The following is a 23,057-nucleotide window of genomic DNA, read 5'->3' on the forward strand; positions in this document are numbered from 1 at the left end:
AATCTTCCAAGAAAACATGTAGGAAAGATAAATCAGGGGCTCCTATTATTTGTGCATAAAAAAATAAAACTTGTCAGTCTAAGTAAGTAACTATATTTTGGTGGCAACTGGCATTATGTGAAAATATTGACTCAATTCCCAGGCACCTTGGATGTGTGAAATTCACACTCTGTGGCAACTCCAGAATGTCTAAACAGGAGCAGCTGAGGGCAGCAATCTGGTTGGAAGTGGTGGCGGGAATTTCTGAAAGGTACATTTGTATTACAAAGGGTTTTCACTTAGATTTTATATTAAAGGTCAGTTAAGACATGAGTTTTATTTTTCTAAAGGTACTCATATTGTATTTTACAAATTATTGAGAAAATATCTGTTCTTTAGATGAAAGTCATGTCTGGTATATTCGGTTGGCGCAAAAGTAATTGGGGTTTAAAAGTTAAAAATAATTGCAAAAACTGCAATTACTTTTGCACCAACCTAATACACATCCACACACTCACACATAATAGAGGGATTTTGAGAAGCAGAAAATGCTTTTTGGAGATTGGAGCAGGGTACGTTAAAGAATGCCACACCACCCAGCAGCCCTTCGCACTGCAGCCATTCACAACTATTGGCTTTAACCAGCAAGCACTAATAAGCCTACAGAAAAAGAAAGAAAAAAAAGAGAAAAAAGAAGCTCTTAAGTCATATAAACAATCTCAATTGATAATTTAGCTAATATATAGATTTTTATCTATGGCAGCTGTGGTCCTCTATTCTCTCTTTGGCTCCTACATATATCATCACCAGTGATTAAGAGCCATTCAAACCTATTTTTGAGCCACTGGGGCAGTCACAGGCAAAATCCACAGAAGTAAAATACATAGCGATGGAATGCATGTTTCGGTCACTTTATGGTCTGGAACAGCTTAGCCACCAACTGTACCCCAAGCTTCAGTTCATTGTTCACTGGGGACATGAGGGCGCCAGAAAACTCTTGTAGTGATGTTTTTCTTCTACTCCTCAAAATTCCATTTTCAATCACAAATGCATTCTAGAACAAGATAATCATTTGGGCCTTCCCTTTTCATAGAATCTGGATTCAGGAAAGGTCCTTAGCATATAGGAAGTTGGAGATAGACAGGACCTAAATGATGATGTGCCAGATAGCAAATCTGAGGGTCAGAGGACTAAAGCGATTTGTTCATTTCCAGAGCTGTAGGGGTACATGACTACACTGTCAAAAAAATCCCAGTCATCATGTCCAATGGACCCAATGCTGTTTTGTAAGGTAAGCGTTGAAAGCACATACACATTCACTGAACCTCAGGCTATCCACGGGGCTCTGTGAAGGTGAACTCCACCTCCTTCTAAAGCTAATGGAGGCAAGGTAAACTGAAAAGTTGTTTTTATTTCAAAAGAGCAATATCCCAACATACCATCCCTTTCAAATTATGGCACTAGGCTGACTAGGGGGCTTTGTGATATACAAAGCCTTCACAGGTAACAAAGATTGAACACATGAGCATGGAAGAGTGTTTTCCTGGGCAAATAAAAACTTCTTGCTCTTAAACAAACCCATCATTTTTAATGGGACTTAATTTTTCATTTTTGCATTGAAAGGGTCTGACCTTAATAATGTAAGATGATACTACACAGCAAAGTTTCTAAGCTAACTGGAATAAAATATACATACCTTTTGACAGTTGCAGAAAACACAAACTACTGGACAAAACAGACTCATACGTAAAGAGACCAGCCACTCCCCACATAGGTGATGAAACAGTAAAACTAACATTTAGTGCCGTAGTCCCTATTTATTCGCAGTTTCACTGTCCAGGGTTTCAGTTACCCATGGTCAACTGGTCCAGAATATTAAATAGAAAGTTCCAGAAATACACATTTCATAAATCTTAAATTACGCACCATTCTGAGTATCATGATGAAATCTTGCACACACAACCCCCTCCCACCCCATATAATCATTGCTTTGCCCAGCCTCTTCCACACTGGAGATACTCCTAGCCTGGTAGTCATGGAGTAGCCTTCTCGGTCATCAGATAGACTGTTGCGGTATCTCAGACCTCGTGTTCAAGTCACCCTTATTTTATAAAAATTATGGAATACAGTCCTCAGATGAAATGCAGCATCAAAGTCACCCCTATGATCACTGAAGGGTTACACCGTCTACAGCAACACTTTGATGTATTAAAAAGAAAGAGACGACAACTTCCAATTCCAATGTTCTTCCAACAGGTTTCAGTAAGAAAACCATCAGCTGTCCAGTCGTCCTATGTCACAAGGCCTACATCATTCACCTCACTGTATCTCATCACGTAGGCATAGTATCATCTCACATCATCACAAAAAGAAGGTAAATACAGTATAATAAGATATTTTGAGAGAGAGGGAGAGAGAGACAAAGAGAGAGACTACATTCACATAACTTGTATTACACTATATTGTTATAGCTGTTCTATTTTATTATTAGTTATTGTTGTTAATCTCTCACTATTCCTAATTTAAAAGTTAAAAATAAGGTTTGGTACTATCCTCAGTTTCAGGCATCCACTGGGGGTCTTGGAACGTATTCTGCCCCTGGATAAGGGGGGACAACTGGACAACAAAAGGTCAAATGTTTCCTACCTGCCTGCAGCAGCAACACTGAATGCAATGCTCTAATGTCTGATCTGGCAGCACCACAATTACAGCCTCCAGCCCAACTTCTTAGAAATCGTTTTAATACATAACACTACTCTTTCTCAACTTTAGAGAGTAGACTAAAAATGATTAATATACTACTAGCTTATGGTTTTATTGTGGTGAGAGTAAACTGATAAGAAAGATATATATAAAACTGTATATATGTAACGTATCTATGTGTATACACACACACACACACACACACACACAGAAAGAGAAGAGAGAGAGGAATTGGAAGGGAGGAAGGAGGGAACATATATGGGACAGTATAGAGAACACGGACCCTAAGACATCTAAATTCTGGCTTTCACCCATCAGCTACTGACTTTGGTCAGGCTGGTTTTAGTCTCCTTGGGCCTCAGTTTCCTAATCTGAAAAACTATGTGATAGTGATGATTAAGGCACTTACTTGTTAAGAGGAATAAATGAGATGATATGTGAAAATCACTACAATATCTAGCACAGAAAAGGAGCTAAGTGTTGATATCTTTCCTCTTCTCCTTAGGGATGAGCAACATAATTAATTGTCCTTTTTTCTGAATATATCTTTGTAAGTGTACTTCAGTCACCTATTGGGTGAACTTGGTGGATAGGTACTCTTGGGATAAGTTTTTATCCAGATGACAAAAAATCACATTTCCATGGAAATTAATGGCCAATCCTTCTTACATCTAAAAATTAATTGATTTCATAATATGGCCATGCACTTTGCACTTTGACTGTTTCAAAGATTGAAATGGAACCTGGAAGTACTTAGATTTTGTGCATAGGTCAGCACTTGCAGTAGACCTTTGACACGAAAATATTTAATATCCTTCGAATCCACTATTGGCAAGCAACCTTGAAAGTTCATGGCATTTAGTAATTGGAACAGATCTGAACAATTCAGGCTGTGCCGATGAAGATTCATGAAGCTACCCAGTGAGCTTAGCTTATGCTCAATGCCAGTACCAAAAAGCAGCTTGGACAATCTACTCCGCTAGGGTGTACAGGAATTCCTTTCCAGCAATGCGTGATACCCCCAAGCGTGTGTGTGTTAAAGTACTCATACGGTTCTTCCCTGAAATGTGATTTGAGAGGTATGCAACTTAACACCTGTCAATAGTAGCAACAGAAAAAATCTTCAAGCAATTACTGGGGGGGCGGGGGGTTGGGACTATACTATTAATAAATACTTACATACAAAGGCTCAGATGCTAGTCTATACGTACACTTTGCAATAGAGCCCAGGGGCAGTGTGCATAGTGGTAAACAGGATGGTCTCTGGAGTCAGAGAGTTGGCTTGTGCATGAATTCTGCCTCTCTCTAGCTGCGTGACACTGGACAAGCTATTAAACTTCTTGAAACCGCAGTTTTCTCATCTGTAAAATAGTGGCTACTTTCTTTGGTTACCAAAATCATGAAATAAGGTAATAAAGAACTTATAAGGAACCCTAGTCTTATATTTAAATAATTATTAAGAGCCTAAGGTGAACCCTTCAACTTTTGTGTAATGCTTTATTGTATGTATAGGAAAAATTATAAAATAGGGTAGAGTTTAGTTTAGTATTAGGGAATTTGGGAGGCGGAGTAGTATTGGTATATACCTTCCTGAAAGGACAGAAAAAAATTACTGTAAGTTCGTCATGTGCTTGGGATGGAACAAAACAGCTGTTCATAAAATATTATGATTTACAGATTTGTTATGGTTCAATTATTTGAGGAATTTCACTAATTCAGTTCCAGTTCAAATATATTAACTGGATTAGGGAGGGCAGCATTGAGAAAAAAATGGAATGCTCAGTTTGTACTTTACAAAACACATGGAGATCTAGTTCTATCAATGTAGTTTTTGATGCAGCTCTCCTTGATTTTTCTTTTTGGTTTGTGGTTTGAACAAAGACCTTGGCGTTTTCACAGCTCTGTTATATGAATTTAAAGCCATGACATTCATGTAGGATTTTAAGGATTACACTTATCAAATAGCTGTAGCCAGAGTCAACCATGAAACAGTCTGAGAGTGGAGGCTATGTTTTTTAAAGATTTCCAAGTGATTTCAATACCGCAGCATGTGAAGACTTAGTCATCCCAGACTCCTCTCTGTCTCTTATCCTAACATCCAATATATCATCTCAACTTTGAAAATACAACCAAAATCCAATCATTTCTTCCCACCTCGCCTCCTCTACTCTAGTCATAGTATACTAATCCTTTGCTGGACTATTGGGACGTTTTATCTATCTCCCTTCTACTTTTGTCACTCTACTGAACATGTTCTGTATAGCAGTAGAGTGATTCTTTCAAAATGGAAGTCTAGTCATGCCATGCCTTTGTTCAAAACCTTCAATAGATTCAAATATCTGAGTCAACTATAAAATCTTTACACCCAGCCCTCAATCTCAGCTCTGAAATTTTTCCTCTCTCTCTCAGCTGTAGTCACACTGGTCTCTTTGTTCTTTATCAAACATGCCAAATACTCTGCTGCCTTGGGGGTCTTTGTCCTTTCTGTTCCCACAGTATGGAACATTCTTCCACTTCCTTCAGGTCCCTATTTAATAGTCATCTTAGGAAACAAGCCTTTTCTGACCACACATCTGCTCCTACACCCTTCTCTATCCCCCGCCACTGCACACACAGTTCTACCTGACATGTTACACATTTATCTCACTCTTTCTCAATATTCCCCAACAGAATGTGTGCCTCAGGAGAGCAGGAAGTTTTCCTGATATTTTCATGGTTAGATTGCTAGCAACTGTCAGCACATGGTAGCCGCTCAGTAAATATTTGTTTCTGAATGAATCTTTTGTGCAAGTGGAAGAATTAATTGAGAAAAACAATTTATTCAAGGCTGAAACCAAGGCAGTCTATGCTTTACTGGTGATCCCATTATTGATTTTGAATATTGGGGTTTGTCCCTTATTTTCGAGCCTTATATTTTCTGATGCATACAGCTTCTTACCCTGCATGGGGCGCTGCTATCAAGAGTAACTAAGTCAAGAGGATGAAACAGAGAATCGAGAACCCATTGTCTAAGTCATCATTGTCCTTTGCTTTGTCAGACACGCTGTCTCAGATCCTCTGTAAATGAGGAGAAGGACAGCTGCATTCTTGTGAGGCAGAGGGCAGGGGAGAAACGTCAGAGGAGTAAGGGGCATTGTCTCACGAGCATCCTGACAGGTCAGCTTCTCAGGAATCTGTACACAGCACGGCTTTTTTGCTCAGTGGACATGGAAGTTCAAACAGTTCTTCACAGGTTAGAAATCCGTCCTTGGTAGTAAATTAAGGAATTAAATAAGCACGATGCCTCTTTACTGATTCCGGGGGCACCTGTCGAGGGTCCTGCAGCTTTGTTATTAAAATATATTACCTCAGAAGTCAAAAAGTTGGCAACATCCCTGGCTGCATTTATTGTTTTATTCATCTCGGCTACTTGTTGGGGTATAGTTAGCAATCAGTTAGACATGGTCGCTTCGCTAAAGGAATTGCTAATCTAGCAGAAGAAATAGCATACAGTAATAGACCTGGATTTGTGCAAATTGAAAGTAAAAGCTATTAGAAAAAAAAAAACGAATACAGTAAAGTTGCTGGCTACAAAATCCATGTACAAAAACCCATTGCATTCCTATATACTAACAATGAAACTTAAGAAAAAGAAATGAAAAAAAAAATTCCTTTTGCAATTGCAATAAAAAGAATAAAATACCTAGCAATAAACTTAACAAAGGATGTGAAGAACCTATATACTGAAAACTAGAAGGCATTTTTAAGACAAATTGAAGAAGACACAAAGAAATGGAAAGACATTCCGTGCTCATGGATCATGAGAATCAACATATAGTTAAATGGCCATATTACCCAAAGCAATATACAGATTTAATGCAATCCCCATCAAAATCCCAATGGCATTTTTTAAAGAAATAGAACAAAAAAACATCAGATTTTTATGGAAACATAAAAGACTCCTAATAGCAATCCTAAGAAAAAAGAACAATACTGGAGGAATCACGTGTCCTGACTTTAGCTTGTACTACAGGGCAACAATAATCAAAACAGCATGGCATTGGCAGAAAAACAAACACACAGACCAATGGAATAAAGTTGAAAACCCAGAAATAAACCCACATAAATGTGGACAGATAATTTTCAACAAAGGAGCCAAAAACATACAATGGAGAAAAGAAAGTCTCTTCAATAAATGGTCCTGGGAAAATTGGAAAGCCACGTGTAAAAGAATGAAATTAGACTGCTATCTGTCACCATGTAATAAAATTAATTCAAAATGGATAAAGACCTAAACATAAGACCTGAAACAATAAATTGCATAGAAGAAAGCATGGGTACTAAATTTATGAACCTTGGGTTCAAAGAGGGGTTTATAAATTTGACCTCAAAGGCAAGGGAAGAAAAAGCTAAAATAAATGAATGGGATTATATCAAACTAAAAAGCTTCTGCACAGAAAAAGAAACCACCAACAAAACAGAGTGACAACCAATCAAATGGGAGAAGATATTTTCAAACAATGCCTCTGATAAGGAGCTAATATTCAACATATATAAGGAACTCATAAAACTCAACAATAAAAAACACAAACAATCCAATTAAAAAATGGACAGAGGACATGAACAGAAACTTCTCCCAACAAAACATACAAACAATCTACAGATATATGAAAACATGCTCAACTTCACTAGCTATTAGGGAAACACATATCAAAACCACAATGAGACATCGTCTCACCCCGGTTAGAATGGCTTTCATCAACAAGACAAATAATAAGCGTTGAAGAGGCTGTGGAGAAAATGGAACCCTCATACACTTTTGATGGGAATGCAGACTGGTGCAGCTGTGATGGAAGCCAGTGTGGAGGTTCCTCAAAAAATTAAGAATAGAATTACCATATGACACAGCAATCCCTCTCCTGGGTATCTACCCAAAAAATCTGAAAACGTTTATCTGTAAAGATATATGTACCCCAATGTTCACTGCAGCTTTATTTACTGTGACCAAGACATGGAAACAACCAAAGTGCCCTTCAATAGATGGCTGGGTAAAGAAGATGTGGTATATATACAGAGTGGAATACTACTCTGCCATAAGAAAGATAAAACAGTGTCATTTGCAACAACGTGGATGGATCTTGAGATTACTATGCTAAGTGAAATGTCAGACAGAAAAAGTCGACAACCATATGACTTCACTCATATGTGGGATATAAAATTGAAAGCAACAAAGGAACAAGATGAACAAATAAAGAAACAAAAACTCATAGATACAGACAACTGTTTAGTGGTTAACAGAGAGTAAGGGCAGAGGGGGTGGTAGAAGAGAGTAAAAGGAGTAAAATATATGGTGATGGAAAGAGAACTGACTCAGGGAGGTGAGCACACAATGTGATATACAGATGATATAGTATAAAATTGTATACTTATATAGTATAAAAATGTATACTTCGAGCTGTAAACTGAACAATGATTAGAGATGACAGGAAGGGGTAGAGTGGGGAGTCTTTCAGGAAAGGGGCAACATAAACATAGCACGTTCAGCAAATGAAAGATGGCTTCTGTGGCCAATGCCTCGTAGGAAGTGGGAGAGGATACGTAGGTGAGCCGAGAGACTGAAGAGGGGGACAGATCATGTGAGCCTTACAGGTGTCTTTAAAATGTGGGTCCTTAATCTGAGAATAATCGGAATGGTCTCAGTCAAGGAAATTGCATGATCTGGTTTGCATTTTTAGAAGTTCACTCTGCCTGCTCTGTGCAGAAGGAACTGAAGGAGGATGGGGCAGATGAGAAGGCTGTTGGGAGGACACTGCAGATTCCCAGACAAGAGCATGTAGCTTGCTCGACGGTGTTTTTAGTGGAGATAGGTGAGAAGAAAGAAGAGCAGGCAGACTGACTGAGTACCAACGCAATGGGAAGAATAAACCACATTTGGAGCCTCTGAAAACAGCCACATTGACTCTGCATCTTGTCTTCCAGATTAGCTTTTATTTTCTTTGCTTCAATGAATATTTTGCCCCCAATTTACACCCACTTCTTCCCACTCACAGCACATTACTTTGCTACTGATTTGCCATAATTTGCATTCCATTTCTCCAAAAGGCTTGGGAATGAATGAGGTATAACAGATATCCTCTGACCGATTCAGCGCACTCTTAGTGGACCCTGCCCTGGCGCCCTTAGCTGACCCTCAGAAAAGATGAGTTAGCTGGATTGGGGAGATGAGGAAAATTTACTAAATTTTTAAAAATTTAGTTCTACGGTGATACTTTCTGTAGTGCCCAATAATATAGATCACAAAGCACCATAGCTGACCTGTTAAATTATCTTAATCAACAAACCCTAGTGCAACTTAACCTAGTCTTTTTTAAATGTTACCAACACAGTGGAGAAAAACCCCTCAAAATTTCACTTGTTAAGACAATTATTTTCTCCTATTCACACTTTACTAATATTTTATTTGCACTAAATCTGTCCTTGCTGAGGACTTTCTAAGGACCACGAAGTTGTGAAATACGTTGTAACACCCTCCATTCACTTCATCCCATCAATCTCCCTGAACAGCAAATACCAAAAGGGGGCAAAATGGCACAAAGATATAAGACAAAAACATAAACATAGATGGAAAACTCAACAATCAAGAAATGTTGAAGGACTAAGACTATCATCATTGCTTCATAGATGGATAATTTCATGTAGTCACTCATTCTTCATTTAAAAAAAATTGACATATCATTCTATGACTTATATCAATGGAAACTTAGAGATCCATCAGAGGTTCTCAAACAGGGATCAAAGGCGCCCTGGTGGATTGTGAGGTTCTATTTGGTGGGAAGTGGAGGCTGTCCATGAAGGAATTGCAGGAAGTGGACAAACCATGAAGACAATGATTTCAGACCACATTTCATTGATTCACGTATTTATTTGAGGCATGGAAGCTCAATATTTCAACTGAATAAAGAAATCTCTGGCTGAAAATATTGAGAACAATCAAAAACACCCCCACAAACTTCTTACTAAACCAGCTCTCTCAGGAATTTCCACTTCCAGCCATGGAGTAGCCAATAAAACCCACTTTCCTGCTGAGGACAACTAGAAATAAAAATAAAAATAAAAATAATTTCCTTTGGTCAGCAGCCAAAGAAGTTAAAACTTAGACTTGATCAAAGAGATGCTCATTGTGGGGAGTCTAACTTTCCGCATTTCACTTTTCCTCCCAGGGATTTGCCCATTCTTAGTGTTGAGAGGGAAACTGAGATGCCAGATACAAGATAGCTGCTGAATGGAATATAATTCTTTAGAATCTGCAGGAATCTCATAAGGCTGGGGAGACAAAGACCGGAGTCCAGAACAGCCAAGGAAGCAAAGACTTGGAATTAAGTTTCCATAGAAAAGTTAGACCCAAAGCGTGGCACTTAATCACCAGTGTTCTCCCAAGATCCTTGTCTATTAAGTTACATATAGCAACAGTAAAAAAGTAAATTGAAAGCATAAAAAAGCAAAGCAAAGTTTACAGCCATCTCACGATATTGAGCAAACAAAAATTGGAGTAAATGCTTTGTAAATGAGGTGGGATACTAAATAACACATCCGTTCCTCTGTTGGCACCCCTGGAAGACTATTCCATAGAAGTGGGGTATAAGAAAGGCAGACTATATCTTAGAAAGACTACAAACCAGAATCAAGTCACTTCAATCCTTGATGGATTGAGATGGTCTCACTCACTGCTGTCCTTCAGAGGACAGGATTCTCTCTGGAGGGAGAAAACATTATCCAGACTGCTATGACCTGAATGGTTGTGTTCCCCCAAAATTCATATGTTGAAATCCTAATGTGATAGTTCTAGGAGGCGAGACCATGGGAGGTTCTGATGTCATGAAAGTGGAGCCCTTATGAATGGGATTAATGTTTTTATAAAAGGAACACAACAGAGATCCCTCACCCCTTCTACTATGTGAGGACACGGAACAAAGGTGCCAGCTGTGAACCAGGAAGAGGGCCTTCACCAGAGAACACACATTCTGGAGCCTTGATCTTGGACTTTCCAGCTTCCAGAACTATGAGAAATTAATCTTTGCTCCACTAGGCGCATTAGAGCTGATAGTCCGGCTAGGTCTTATTTTCAGGGAAACACGATAGTTTTTGGCTGGAGTCATACGGTTAGAAGTTCAGAGGTTCTGTTACTTTGAACTAGGCTTTTACACACTCAACTAACTGACTGCTGCCCTGGGTGATGGCTCTGCCTATGTCGCAGAGGACCTGAGGGTCCCTCTGGGCCTGAGGCAGGACTTGCTGCTGCCTGGATGTTGTCAGCCCCAGAGGCAACTGCAGTGTTTGGGTGATTGAAGAGGAAACTAAACAGATGTTTAGGGCACAATTAGATCGGAACACAACCCTATTATTCACTCGAAGAAAAATGGAGAGGATTTCACATTTGATGAACTTATTCAGAACTCAAATTTGCCATTCTAAAGGGGGAAAAAAATCTAATTTTTAACTTGCATTGAAGTTGCCTGTCAATTTAAGTAATTTCATTAATTCAATTTATTTTGAATTAAAGTGGGGATATACCAGAAGTTTGTTGTAGGTGGTGATTGTTTTGTTAAATGCTCAGAGCCTGCAAAAGTTTTAACCAGGTTCTGACAACTATTTCCTAAAGTTGCCAGGATCTTTATTCTCCTGTGCATTTTTCCTCTAGTACACACATTTCCTGTTTAAGATCTCTAATTTTCTATTTAGCTGCACATCACTAAATGCAACCTTTGTATAGCTGTTGCTTTTCAGCTCCTAGATTTAGGTAGCAGGGTGACCATTTTACTTTTATTTTGTTTCCCTTGAAAAAAATTTTCTTCCAATATTACACAGAACAATTTTGCATTTATAAAACAACTCCCACAGATTTCTCTAACACACAAAATATACTTCTGACCCTGAACTTACACGCCTACTAGTGCCCCAAGATCCTTCAGCAGGAGTGTAAATATGTGTTGGTGGAAGTGTGATTTTTTTCCCCACAAGTTCATAATGTGAACAGCGAATCTAGGTTAGATGGGTGGAGTGGAGATGCGGATAAGAAGAAAGGGAACAGTTTAAACCTCCATTTGGCAGTTTCTACTCTCTTAAATTCAGAACTTTGCTCTGCTTATTGTTCAGAAAAATGAACAGATGTGTTCTAGATCACATTTGGCATGTGGAATAGAAGAGATTCCTGATAACCTGTTTCCTTTGCAAGTGATGGAGTCCTCAGGAGATAAAGGAAGGCAAGGTTGCAGGATTTTATTTCTCTGGTAAAACCATAGAAGGGCTACCTATTGAAATTCCAACAACCATATGGAGAGATTAAACCTGTGAATAAATTCTAGTCTTCAGGCCTCCCTGACTTACCTCCACCAGCTTGTTGGCATGTTCACGGAAAACCTGGGCATATTCCTTCACTTCTTTTTCATTCCCACTCTTTGCAGCCTCAATAAGAACTAGCAAAGGGACATTGGTTTCCAAGAAAGAATCGGATATGTGATCCATCACAGCTTTCCGAAGCTGTAAAAACAAAAACAAAAACACACACAGTTAAGGAATAGAATAATTGTCAATTTGAGTCTATTACTCATTTGACAATATGGTTTAAACTACTGCCCAGGAATAAAGAGTTTTGCTAAACAATGCCCAGCTATCATTCCATTAAAATAATGGCTCAAGTACCTTTAAAAAATATATTTAATTATAGTTGACATACAATATTATATTAGTTACAGGTGTACAATTTACTGATTAGACATTTATATATCTTATGAAGTGATCACCATGGTTAAGTGTAGTACACATCACATTTATTGCAATATTATTGACTATAATCTCTATGCTGTGCTTTACATCCCTGTGACTAATTTTATAACTGGCAGTTTGTACTTATTAATCCCCTTCACCTTTTTCTCCTATCTCCCACCCCTCTCCTTTTAAATTTCCCTGGTGCTAATCCCATCATAGCAAAATAGAGAAAGAGAAAATATGGTGAATATGCAAATTCTGTACCTGCCACCTCGCACCATCACATTAAAATTACGACTAAATTATAGAAAAACCAACCTTGAGAACCATCTGAACAGAGTCCCTATAACTAAGGATATAAAGAAGAGGACACATTGAGATTGGTAGGAGAGGCAGAGATGTGAAACAGTCTGACCTCAAACCAACATATAGTGGTTGAACACCAGGAGGGACACCTTGGTGGTGGAGGTCTCCCTTGAAGAGTGAGGGGTCTCAGATCCACACCAGGCTCAAAAGCCCATGGTCCACTGCCAAGAAAAGGAGTCCCTACAACATCAGGTTGTGAAAATCAGCAAGGATTCCACCTGACCCTGTGAGACAGAAGGTGGTTAGAAACCTAGATGTCCTCTTAAAGGGCCTGCACATGAACTCACTTGCTAAAGGCACTCACCCTGGTCTCCAGTGGAACAGCGGCAACTCAAGAGGTGTCAGAAAAATACAGAGAAAGACTGAGTTGTGCAGCTTCAGAGTGAGGGCTAGAGGGATAACCACCATTATCCCACCTCACATGAAGACTACAAGTAGACACCATCTTACCTGTGCTGAGCCCTCCCTCACATGGCCAAATCTGAGAATTAATTGATCCTGGTGACTCCCTAGGACATGGCCCTGCCCAGCTTACATGGCATCACCCAGGGGCACTTTCAGCAGCTGGGCAGCCAGCCCCACCCAGCATGCTGTGGGAGGCTTTTCCATCTGCAGACAGCCCACAGCAGCTGGTGCAGCCACTTGGGAAACTTTCAGTCACAGGTGGTCAGCCCCAGCTAATGATGCAGCCTTTTGGGGGCAGCTCTTGGGTACCTAGGGGCCTGAGGTGAGTGGCAACTGGCTGCAATGTACTCTGGGTACTTTGTGGAGTGGCCACACACTGGGCACTGGCACAAGAACTGGATCTGTATTAACTTTGTGAACACTACCTGTCCCACCCAATTTAGGTAGCATTGTTGGGGACACTGTCAGCACCAGAACATTCAGTCCAGCCCCACATATCTAAGAAGGCTTTTGCTGCGTGTGAGCCCTAAGGGCAACTGGCAAGTGGCAATAGGCCTGGGGGGCCCTGGGCCTTTTGCTAAGCTGCCCCAGGCCTGATACTGGTGGCACCTGGCCTTGATTAACAGCAAAGCCACCCCCACACGCCGCCAGGTCCAGTGTAGGCAGCAACCAACTGCATTATAGCTTTGTAGCTCCTACTAGGTAACCCTGGGCTGGTAACAAACAACAGCTGAACTTGGACTGCAAGGGAGACCCTCCTAAAAGGCACCAGAAACAATACACCCTGAGGACGGCTTCAGACCCAAACCAATTAACCTAAAGGGTGGTCTCAATAGGTATGACAGTGACTGGGGTGAGTGACCCCCTTGAGGGGTCAGTCCCCAGACAACAGCTCATACACTGTGGTCATAGTCAAGCCTCACAACTAGTCAGCCCGAGAGTCTATCCCATCAACTGACATGCAAAAAGCAATCAAGTCTCAACTACAACAGGAGGGTACCCACAACCTACACAAGGAACACCCATGGAGCATGCAGTACAGGTGTGCCACTGGGCCCCACAGGACACCTACTACATAAGGCTACCCGGCAAAGACTGAAAGACATAGGAGATCTACCTAATACATAGAAACAAACACAGAGAGGCAGGCAAAATAAGGAAACAAAGAAACATGTTCCAAATAAAAGAATAGAACAGAACTGCAGAAAAAGGACTAAATGAAATGAAGACAACCAACAGGAGACTTATTTCAAAACACTGGTTAGAAGAATGATTAAGGAACTTAGTGAGAACTTCAACAAAGAGATAGCAAACATAAGAAAGGATATAAAAGCCATAAAATGTCACAAATGAATAAAATGACTGAAATGAAGACTATACTAGAAGTATTCAACAGCAGATTAGATGAAACAGAGGATTGAATCAGCAATTTAGAAGATAAGACAGCAGAAAATTCTAATCAGACAACAACAAAAAAGAATCAAAAAAAAAAAAAAGAAATGAGGACAGTTTAAAGGGCCTCTGGAACAACATCAAGTGTAACAACATTCGCATCATAGGGGTACCAAAAGGAGAAGAGAGGAAGTAAAAGATTGAGAACCTATTTGAGAAAACAATGACCGAAAACTTCCGTAGCCTTGAGAAGAAAATAGACATACAGGACCAAGAGTTGCAGAGTCCCAAAGAGAAGACCACAAAGAGGCCAACACCAAGACACATCATAATTAAAATGGCAAACTCTGAAGATAAAGAGAGAATCTTAAAAGCAGCAAGAGAAAGACGATTACTTACATGGGAGCGCATATCAGTTCATTTCTCAACAGACACTTTGCATGCCAGAAGAGAGTGGCATGAAATATTAAAAGTGATGAAAAGAAAGGACCCACAACCATGACTATTTTACCCAGCAAGACTATCATTTAAAATTGGAGGGAGATAAAGAGCTTCCTAAACAAGAAAAAGCTAAAGAAATGTATTACCACCAAGAAAGTATTACAAGAAATGTTAAAGGGACTTCTTTAAGAAGAAAAAGGGGGTTAAAAAGATTAAAAAATATATATCAATAATACAATGGTAATAACTATATGCCTATCAACAATCACTTTAAATGTAAATGGATTAAATGCTGTGATCAAAAGATATAGGGTAGCTGAATGGATAAGAAAACAGATCCTTGAATATGCTATCTACAAGAGACTCACTTCAGATAGGAAGACACACAGAAAGTAAAAGTAAAAGGATACAAAAATATATTTCATGCAAATGAAAACAATAATAATAAAAAAAGCTGGGGTAGCAATACTATGTCAGACAAAATAGACTGTAAAATACGACTATAATAAGAGACAGAGAAGGACATTACATAATGATAATAGGATCAATCCAACAAGAGGATATTACTTTAGTAAAAATTGATGCATCCAACATAGGATATAAAATAATATATAAAGTAAATATTGAGCAACATAAAGGGAGAGATCAACAGTAATACTATGATAGTAGCGAGCTTTAACACTCCATTTACACCAATGGACAGATCTTCCAGTCAGAAAATCAACAAGGAAACAGTAGCCTTAAATGACATACTAGACCAGATGATTAAATTGATATTTCAATAGCATTCCACCCGAAAGATGCAGAATATACATTCTTTTCAAGTGCACATGGAACTTTCCCAAGATAGACCACATATTAAGTCACAAAATAAGTTTCAACAAATTCAATAAGGCTGAAATCATATCAAGTGTCATCTCTGACCATAATCGTATGATACTAGAAGTCAATTACAAAAAACAAAAAAACAGAAACCCCAAAAAACATACAAATACATGGAGGCTAAATAACATGCTACTAAACAATGAATAAGTTAACAATGAGATCAAGGAAAAAAGCAAAAATACCTTTAGAGAAATAAAAATGAAAACACAGTGACCCCAAATTTACAGGATACAGTGAAAGCAATACAGGCTTACCTCAATAAACAAGAAAAATCTCAAGTAAACAATCTGACTTTACACTTAAATAAACTGGAAAAAGAACAGCATACAAAGCCCAAAGTGAGTACAAGGAAGGACATAATAAACATCAGAGTGGATATAAATGAAATAGAGTCTTAAAAAAATACAAAAGATCAATAAAACCAAGAGCTTGTTCTTTAAAAAGATAAAACAAACTGATAAACCTTTAACCAGACTCATCAAGAGAAAAAAGAGGGAAGACACAAATAAATGACATCAGAAATGAAAGAGAAGTGACAATGGACACCACAGAAATACAAAAAAAAAAAAAAAAGAAAATACTATGAGCAATTATACACCAACACATTGGACAATCTGGAAGAAATGGATAAAGTGCTAGAAATATACAATCTTCCAAGACTGAAATGAGAAGAAAGAGAAAATCTGAACCAACAAATTACTATTAATAAAACGGAATCAGTAATAAGAATACTCCCAGCAAACACAAGTCCTGGACCAGATGGCTTCACCGGTGAATTTTACCAAACATTCAAAAAAGAATTAACACCTTTTTTCACACTATTCCAAAAAAATTCAAGAGGAGGGAAGTCTCCCAAGCTTATTCTATGAGGTGATTATTACCCTGATTCCAAAACCAGACAAACAAGAAAACTATAGGCCGATATCTCTGATGAGCATAGATGCAAAAAAAAAATCTCAACAAAATATTAGCTAGCTGAATGCAGCAATATATTAAATAGATCATACTCCATGATCAAGTGGGATTTATTCCTGAGAAGCAAGGTTGGTTCAACATCTGCAAATCAATGTGATACACCATGTGAACAAAATTAAAGATAAAAATCATACAATCATATCAATACATGCAGCAGAAGCATTTGACAAAAGCCATCATTCATTAATGACAAAAACTCTCAGCAAAGTGGGAATAGAGGGAACATATCACAGCATAATAAAGGTCATAAGAAACCCACAGTTAACATCATATTCAGTGTGGAAAAGTTAAAAGCATTCCATAAGATCAAAAACGAGACAAGTATGTCCACTTTTACTACTTTTATTCAACATAGTATTGGAAGTCCTAGCCACAGCAATCAGAGAAGAAAAGGAAATAAAAGACATCCAAAATGGTAAGGAAGAAGTAGAACAGTCATTATTTTCAAGATGCTATATATAAGAAACCCAAATACTCCACAAAAAACTATTAGAACTGATAAATTCAGTAATGTAGCAGGATACAAAATTAATATTCAAAAATCGATTGCATTTTTATGCACCAATATCAAACTATCAGAAAGAGAAATTAAGAAAATAATCTCATCAATAAAATAAAATAAAACACCTAGGAATAAATGTAACCGAGGAAGTAAAAGACCTGTACTTTGAAAATTATAAGACATTGAAGAGAGAAACTGAAGAAGTTGCAAATAAATGGAAACATATATCATGCTCATAGGTAGGGAGAATTTATATAATTAATAAGCCCATATTACCCAAAGCAATCTATAGATTCAATGCAATCCCTATCAAAATACCAGTGCCATTTTTTACAGCACTAGAACAAATAATCCTAAAATTTATATAGAACCATAAAAGACCCCAAATAGCCACAACAATCTTGACAAAGAAGAACAAAGTTGGAGGTATCATGCTACCTGGCATCAAATTATACTAAAAGGCCATGCCAATAAAAATAAGATTGTATTGGTGTAAAAACAGACACATAGATCAATGGGACAGAATGGAGAGCTCAGAAATAAATCCACACCTATGTGATCATTTAATCTATGACAAAGGAGATAAGAATATACAATGGGGTAAAGACAACCTATTTAATTAGTGGTGCTGGAAAACTGGACAGATACATGCAAAAAAATGAAATCTTCCTCCATACACAAGAATAAACTCAAAATGGATTAAAGATTTAAATGTAAGATCCAAAAACATAAAACTCCTAGAAGAAAACATAGGCAGTGAACTCTCTGACATTTTTTTCTGATATATCTCCCCAGGTAAGGGAAACAAAAGAAAAAAATAAATAAATGTGACTACATGAAACTGAAAAAGTTTTGTACAGCAAAGGAAACTATCAACAAGATGAAAAGATATCCTACTGAAAATGATATATCTGCTAAGGGCCTATTATCCAAAATTTATAAAGAATTTACACAACTCAATGCCAAAAAACCAAACAATCCAATTTAAAAATGGGCAAAGGACCTGAATAGTCATTTCTCCAAAGAGGACATACAGATGGCCAATAGACATATGAGAAGATGGACAACATCAATAATCATCAGAGAAATGCAAATTAAAACCACAATGAGATACCACCTCACACCTGGCAGAATGACTATCATCAATAAATCAACAAACAAGTGCTGGCAAGGATGTGGAGAAAGGGGAACTGTTATGTACTGTTTGTGGGACTGCAAATTAGGGCAGTCACTATGGAAAACAGTTTAGAGATTCATCAAAAAAATTAAAAATAGAACTACCTTATGGCCCAGCAACTCCACTTCTGGGTATTTATATTAAAAAGTCCAAAACACTAACTTGAAAAGATATATGCACCTCTATGTTCACTGCAGTGCTATTTACAATAGCCAAGATATGAAAGCAACCTTAAATGCCCATCAACAGACGTTTGGATAAAAAAGATGTGGTACATATATACAATGGAATATTACTCTGCCATAAAAAAGAATGAAATCTTGCCATTTGTGACAAATTTGATGGACCTAAAGGGTATTACGCAAAGTGAGATATGTCAGACTGAGAAAGACAAAAACCATATGACCTCCATTGTATGTGAAATATAAAGAACAAAATTAATGAACAAAGGAAAACAGACACAGGCTCATAGATACAGAGAACAAACTTATGGTTACCAGATAGGAGGGATGTTGCAGGGCAGGGTGAAAAATGTGAAGGGATTAAGAAGTATAAAGTGGTAGTTACAGAATGGTCATGGGGATGTAAAAATGCAGCATAGGGAATATAGTGAATAATACTGTAAAAAACTATATATAGGTCAGATGGGTGCTAGACTTACCAGGGGGTCACTCATAAATTATATAAATTATACACCTAAACCTAATATGAAATAATATTCACTATCAACTATAATTTAAAAAAAACAGTCACAGGGATGTAAAGTACAGTGTAGGGAATATAGTCAATAATATTGTATAACTCTGTTTAGTGTCAGATGGGTAATAGACTTATTGGGGTTATCACTTTGTGAGGTATATAAATGTCTAATAACTATTGTTTTATACACCTGAAACCAATATGATATTGTATGCCAACGGTAACTGAAAAATAAATCTTTAAAAATTAAAAAAAGAAAGAAAATAGAGATGACTAATGGATGACTCTGAGTTAACTGTGTTATATGTTAACTTCAAAGTTGCAGATAGGCCTGTAGCTCAAAATATTATCGGCCCTCTCCTATCAATAGCCATTTCTCATCTTTCATTGGCCCTAATGCCTCGAGAAGTTTTAAATTATGATAAAGTTTAAGGACTCAGGCTCTTCAGAAAAAGGACAAATCTAGCCATCAACCAGAAAGCGGGGAGAACCTTAATATGAAGAGTAGGGTCTTAAATCCACTATAACCTTACCACTTTGCAGTCTCCGGTCCTTCCTAGGTACATTGCTTGTATTTAATGAAGGTGGAAATATGAAACATTTCACAACCTCAAAAATGTTTCTGCCCAGCTGCTATGATGATATAGTCGCTGTGCTCCAGAAAGTACTTAAATAGTCTTCAAGGTAAGTAAGAATAAAAGACCCAGATTTCTAACAATGCATAATTATACATCATTCCCACATTGTTAAAATCAGAAGGAGCGTAGCTGCATGACAATGAAATGAAACTGTACCTGAAAAATCACCTCAGTGCTGCTTTGTTCATAATTGTCCAAATGTGTACTGGGAGAAAACACCCAAATGTAAATAAACACAAGAGAAGATGATAAACGATGTATATGTTTTCCACACAAATATACCTATTCAGGAGTATTCAGGCAAATCCTTTGATAGGTTGATACATACACATTTATTATCGGTCAGAAGAACTTTGGACAAACTTCATTTCCTTTTCACACTAATTACCACAAGGTATGCATGTGTGTATGTATAACTTCGTTTGGTTTACTTCTGAATTGGGTTTGACATTTCACCATATAAAACATAATAAATTCTATGGAAAGTTAACATACATCAGCTACTCATTTGGCAATGTGTGCTAAATTACTGATCAGGAATAATATTGACTATTAGAGACTTCATATATTCCAGGTATACACAATCAGCCAAGTACTCACCTACGATCTTTATATATCATTTAATCTCCACATCAATACTATGCAATAGAGACTATTCTTATACTAGTCTTTCCAGTGAAGAAGATGGAACTTAGAAAAGCTAAATACATTTCCTACAAGCATGAAGTGGCAGGTGGCAGAGCCCACAGTTAGAAGGTCTGAGGGAAAGAGTGCAGTGACCACTTGAAACTGACCTGCCACAGTTCTTTTCCAGGACAGAACTCCACATAAAGGAAACACTACTGGGAGTGTAATCAAAATTGAACTTGATAGCAATTAACATCGATAAAAGAAAAGAAACAGGTGAGGTAAAGTGGGGGAAATGACAGAGCCATGCTACTTCACCAGTCAAGCCACCATACTTTTAAACATCGTATAAAAATAGCAGAAGTCAGAGCTCTGTGAAGCTAGAAGAGCTATCTGCATGAAGCCTCTTTCTAAATCTTCAGGAAGATTGATTTCATGTAAAAATGAGCAAGTTAAAATTATCAAGCTCAGAATTCATATAAAGTGACTCTATAAAAAAAACAAGAATAGAAATACAGTATCACCTCTAGACATACTACAAGCACGCTAGAAAGATATCCCTGTAAAACAGATGAAAACTGCAAAGTACTAAAGTAAAGTACACTAAGAAAATGACATAAGATATGAGAGGATAACATAAATTAGGAAAAAAAAATAATTGTAGAATGAGGACATAAAACTCAAGAAAGAATTATGCATACAAGAAAAAATGAATGAAAAACAGGACTAAATATGAATAAATAAACACAACACAAAATACTTTAACAGGAATACAAAGAGAAAAGAAGAACATTTTCAAATCCAAAAGAAAATATTTTTAAAAGATAAAGAATTTGAGAAAAGGTGACAATACTGATAATAGACAAAGAAAATTCAATATATGCCTACCAGAGCTACCTGAACAAGAAAATTAAAGTAAGAAAACAGGACACTAAAAATTATAAATCATGAAAATTTTCTTGAAAAATAAATAATATATAAATATGTACATTTTATGTTATATATATTACATAAGTTACATTATACATACTATATGCCTATATGGACACACACACACACACATACACACACACAATTTCCCAGTTTGTCCAATGAAAAGGCCTAAAAACAATGGCCAGCCCAGTAGCAATAAGCATCTTGAAATACAATTTTCCACTAATTCAAACCAAGGCTTCTTAGAGACATGACTGATTCCAGGTTCCTGGAAGCTGGAAATATATAAATAAGCCTGAAATGTACTAACCAGTGTAGAGCTACCAAAGACTACTAGGGATCATGTAAAAATGATTCCTGAGGCTTCCACTTGGTGAAAGACTAGACAATTTAAACTTCACAAAGGATTAAAAAAAATATAAAAAATCCATTGAATTGAAACCCATCAAATAGGTTTAAATTAATGAGTTTATAATGACTAAAGAAAAAGAAAAAAATCATTGGTCACCTTCGGAGGATGATAAGGAACTGGTTAATTTAACTTGAAAATACTGTCGACGAAAAAACATCCGGCCTGAGAAAACTTGTAAGTTTATTTGAGCTGAACTGGTGACAATTGCCAGGAAGCGAAGTCTCAATGGATTGATAAAATGCTTTGGAAAATGAACGTTTTGCAATTTATTTTATACATTAGAATCAGAGGAGGAAGGTTACATGGAATCCATTAGTTGTAGATTAAGGGGGTGGGAGAAAGCAAAGAGGGGAAATCTCTGGGATTGGATAAAAAGCAAAATGGAGAGACATACACTTTTTTTACATTGGTGGGTACAGGACAGTTAATAGCATTTTAAAGTACATAGAGATGGTATTTGGGGAACAAGATAACAATGAGGGATTTTGTAGTTTCCTGCTCTGGTGTGGTGGGTTGTAACCCCTGGGGGGTCCAGAAAAAGGGATTACTCTGACATTCCAAAGGGTATGTTATCTTAGATGCAAAAATACAACAGGTAGGCTCACTTAAGGTACAGACTGACCTCTGTCAAGGAAGCTACAGGCCAAGGATGTGACTTACCGCCATGGCCCACCCTAGTTAGGAATTTTTATGTTCACGCCATCCTATGTGGTTATTTTCAGTCTCCTGAGCTTGTCAGGTTTAACATGTGGCTCCTTTTCCGTCCACAATAACAAGAACATATATTACCTTTCCTATGTAAATTGAAATTCTTTATAATGAGAAAAGCATATGTTTATAAACTTATTCCATTTAAAAAAGAAAACAAAATGATTGAATATCACCATTTTGCAACCTTTTGAGAATTTAAAAATCTAGGCAGTAAACATCAGTGGTTGAGAGAGAGAGAGAGAGAGAGAGAGAGAGAGAGAGACCAAACCAGACATTATGTGCCTTCTGATGAAATAGGACATCCCCAAATATAACGTTGCTAAAGGGATCAAACCTGAAAGTGGTAGAGGCTCTGGATCTCTCTGGTGATTTGCGTAAATACAGAGGACAGAAAAATATCTGGAACTTCACTACACACATCTAATCAGCAAAATGTGAACTGTGCAAAACTTACAGTACAAACTGTCT

General features: G+C 37.5%; 1 protein-coding gene across 4 annotated transcripts in view; it reads right to left on the reverse strand.

The window, feature by feature from the left end:
• Positions 1-23,057, reverse strand: part of CTNNA2 (catenin alpha 2) — a 1,066,300-nt gene that overhangs the window by 216,680 nt on the left and 826,563 nt on the right. For all 4 annotated transcript variants that reach the window (XM_081068568.1, XM_081068571.1, XM_081068569.1 and 1 more), the window contains one exon: positions 12,046-12,198. In XM_081068568.1, the coding sequence (XP_080924694.1) occupies positions 12,046-12,198 (153 nt within the window). The remainder of the gene's footprint in view (positions 1-12,045; positions 12,199-23,057) is intronic.

The sequence above is a fragment of the Rhinolophus hipposideros genome (genome assembly GCF_964194185.1).
Source record: "Rhinolophus hipposideros genome assembly, chromosome: 12".
In the NCBI taxonomy this organism is placed as follows: Eukaryota; Metazoa; Chordata; class Mammalia; order Chiroptera; family Rhinolophidae; genus Rhinolophus; species Rhinolophus hipposideros.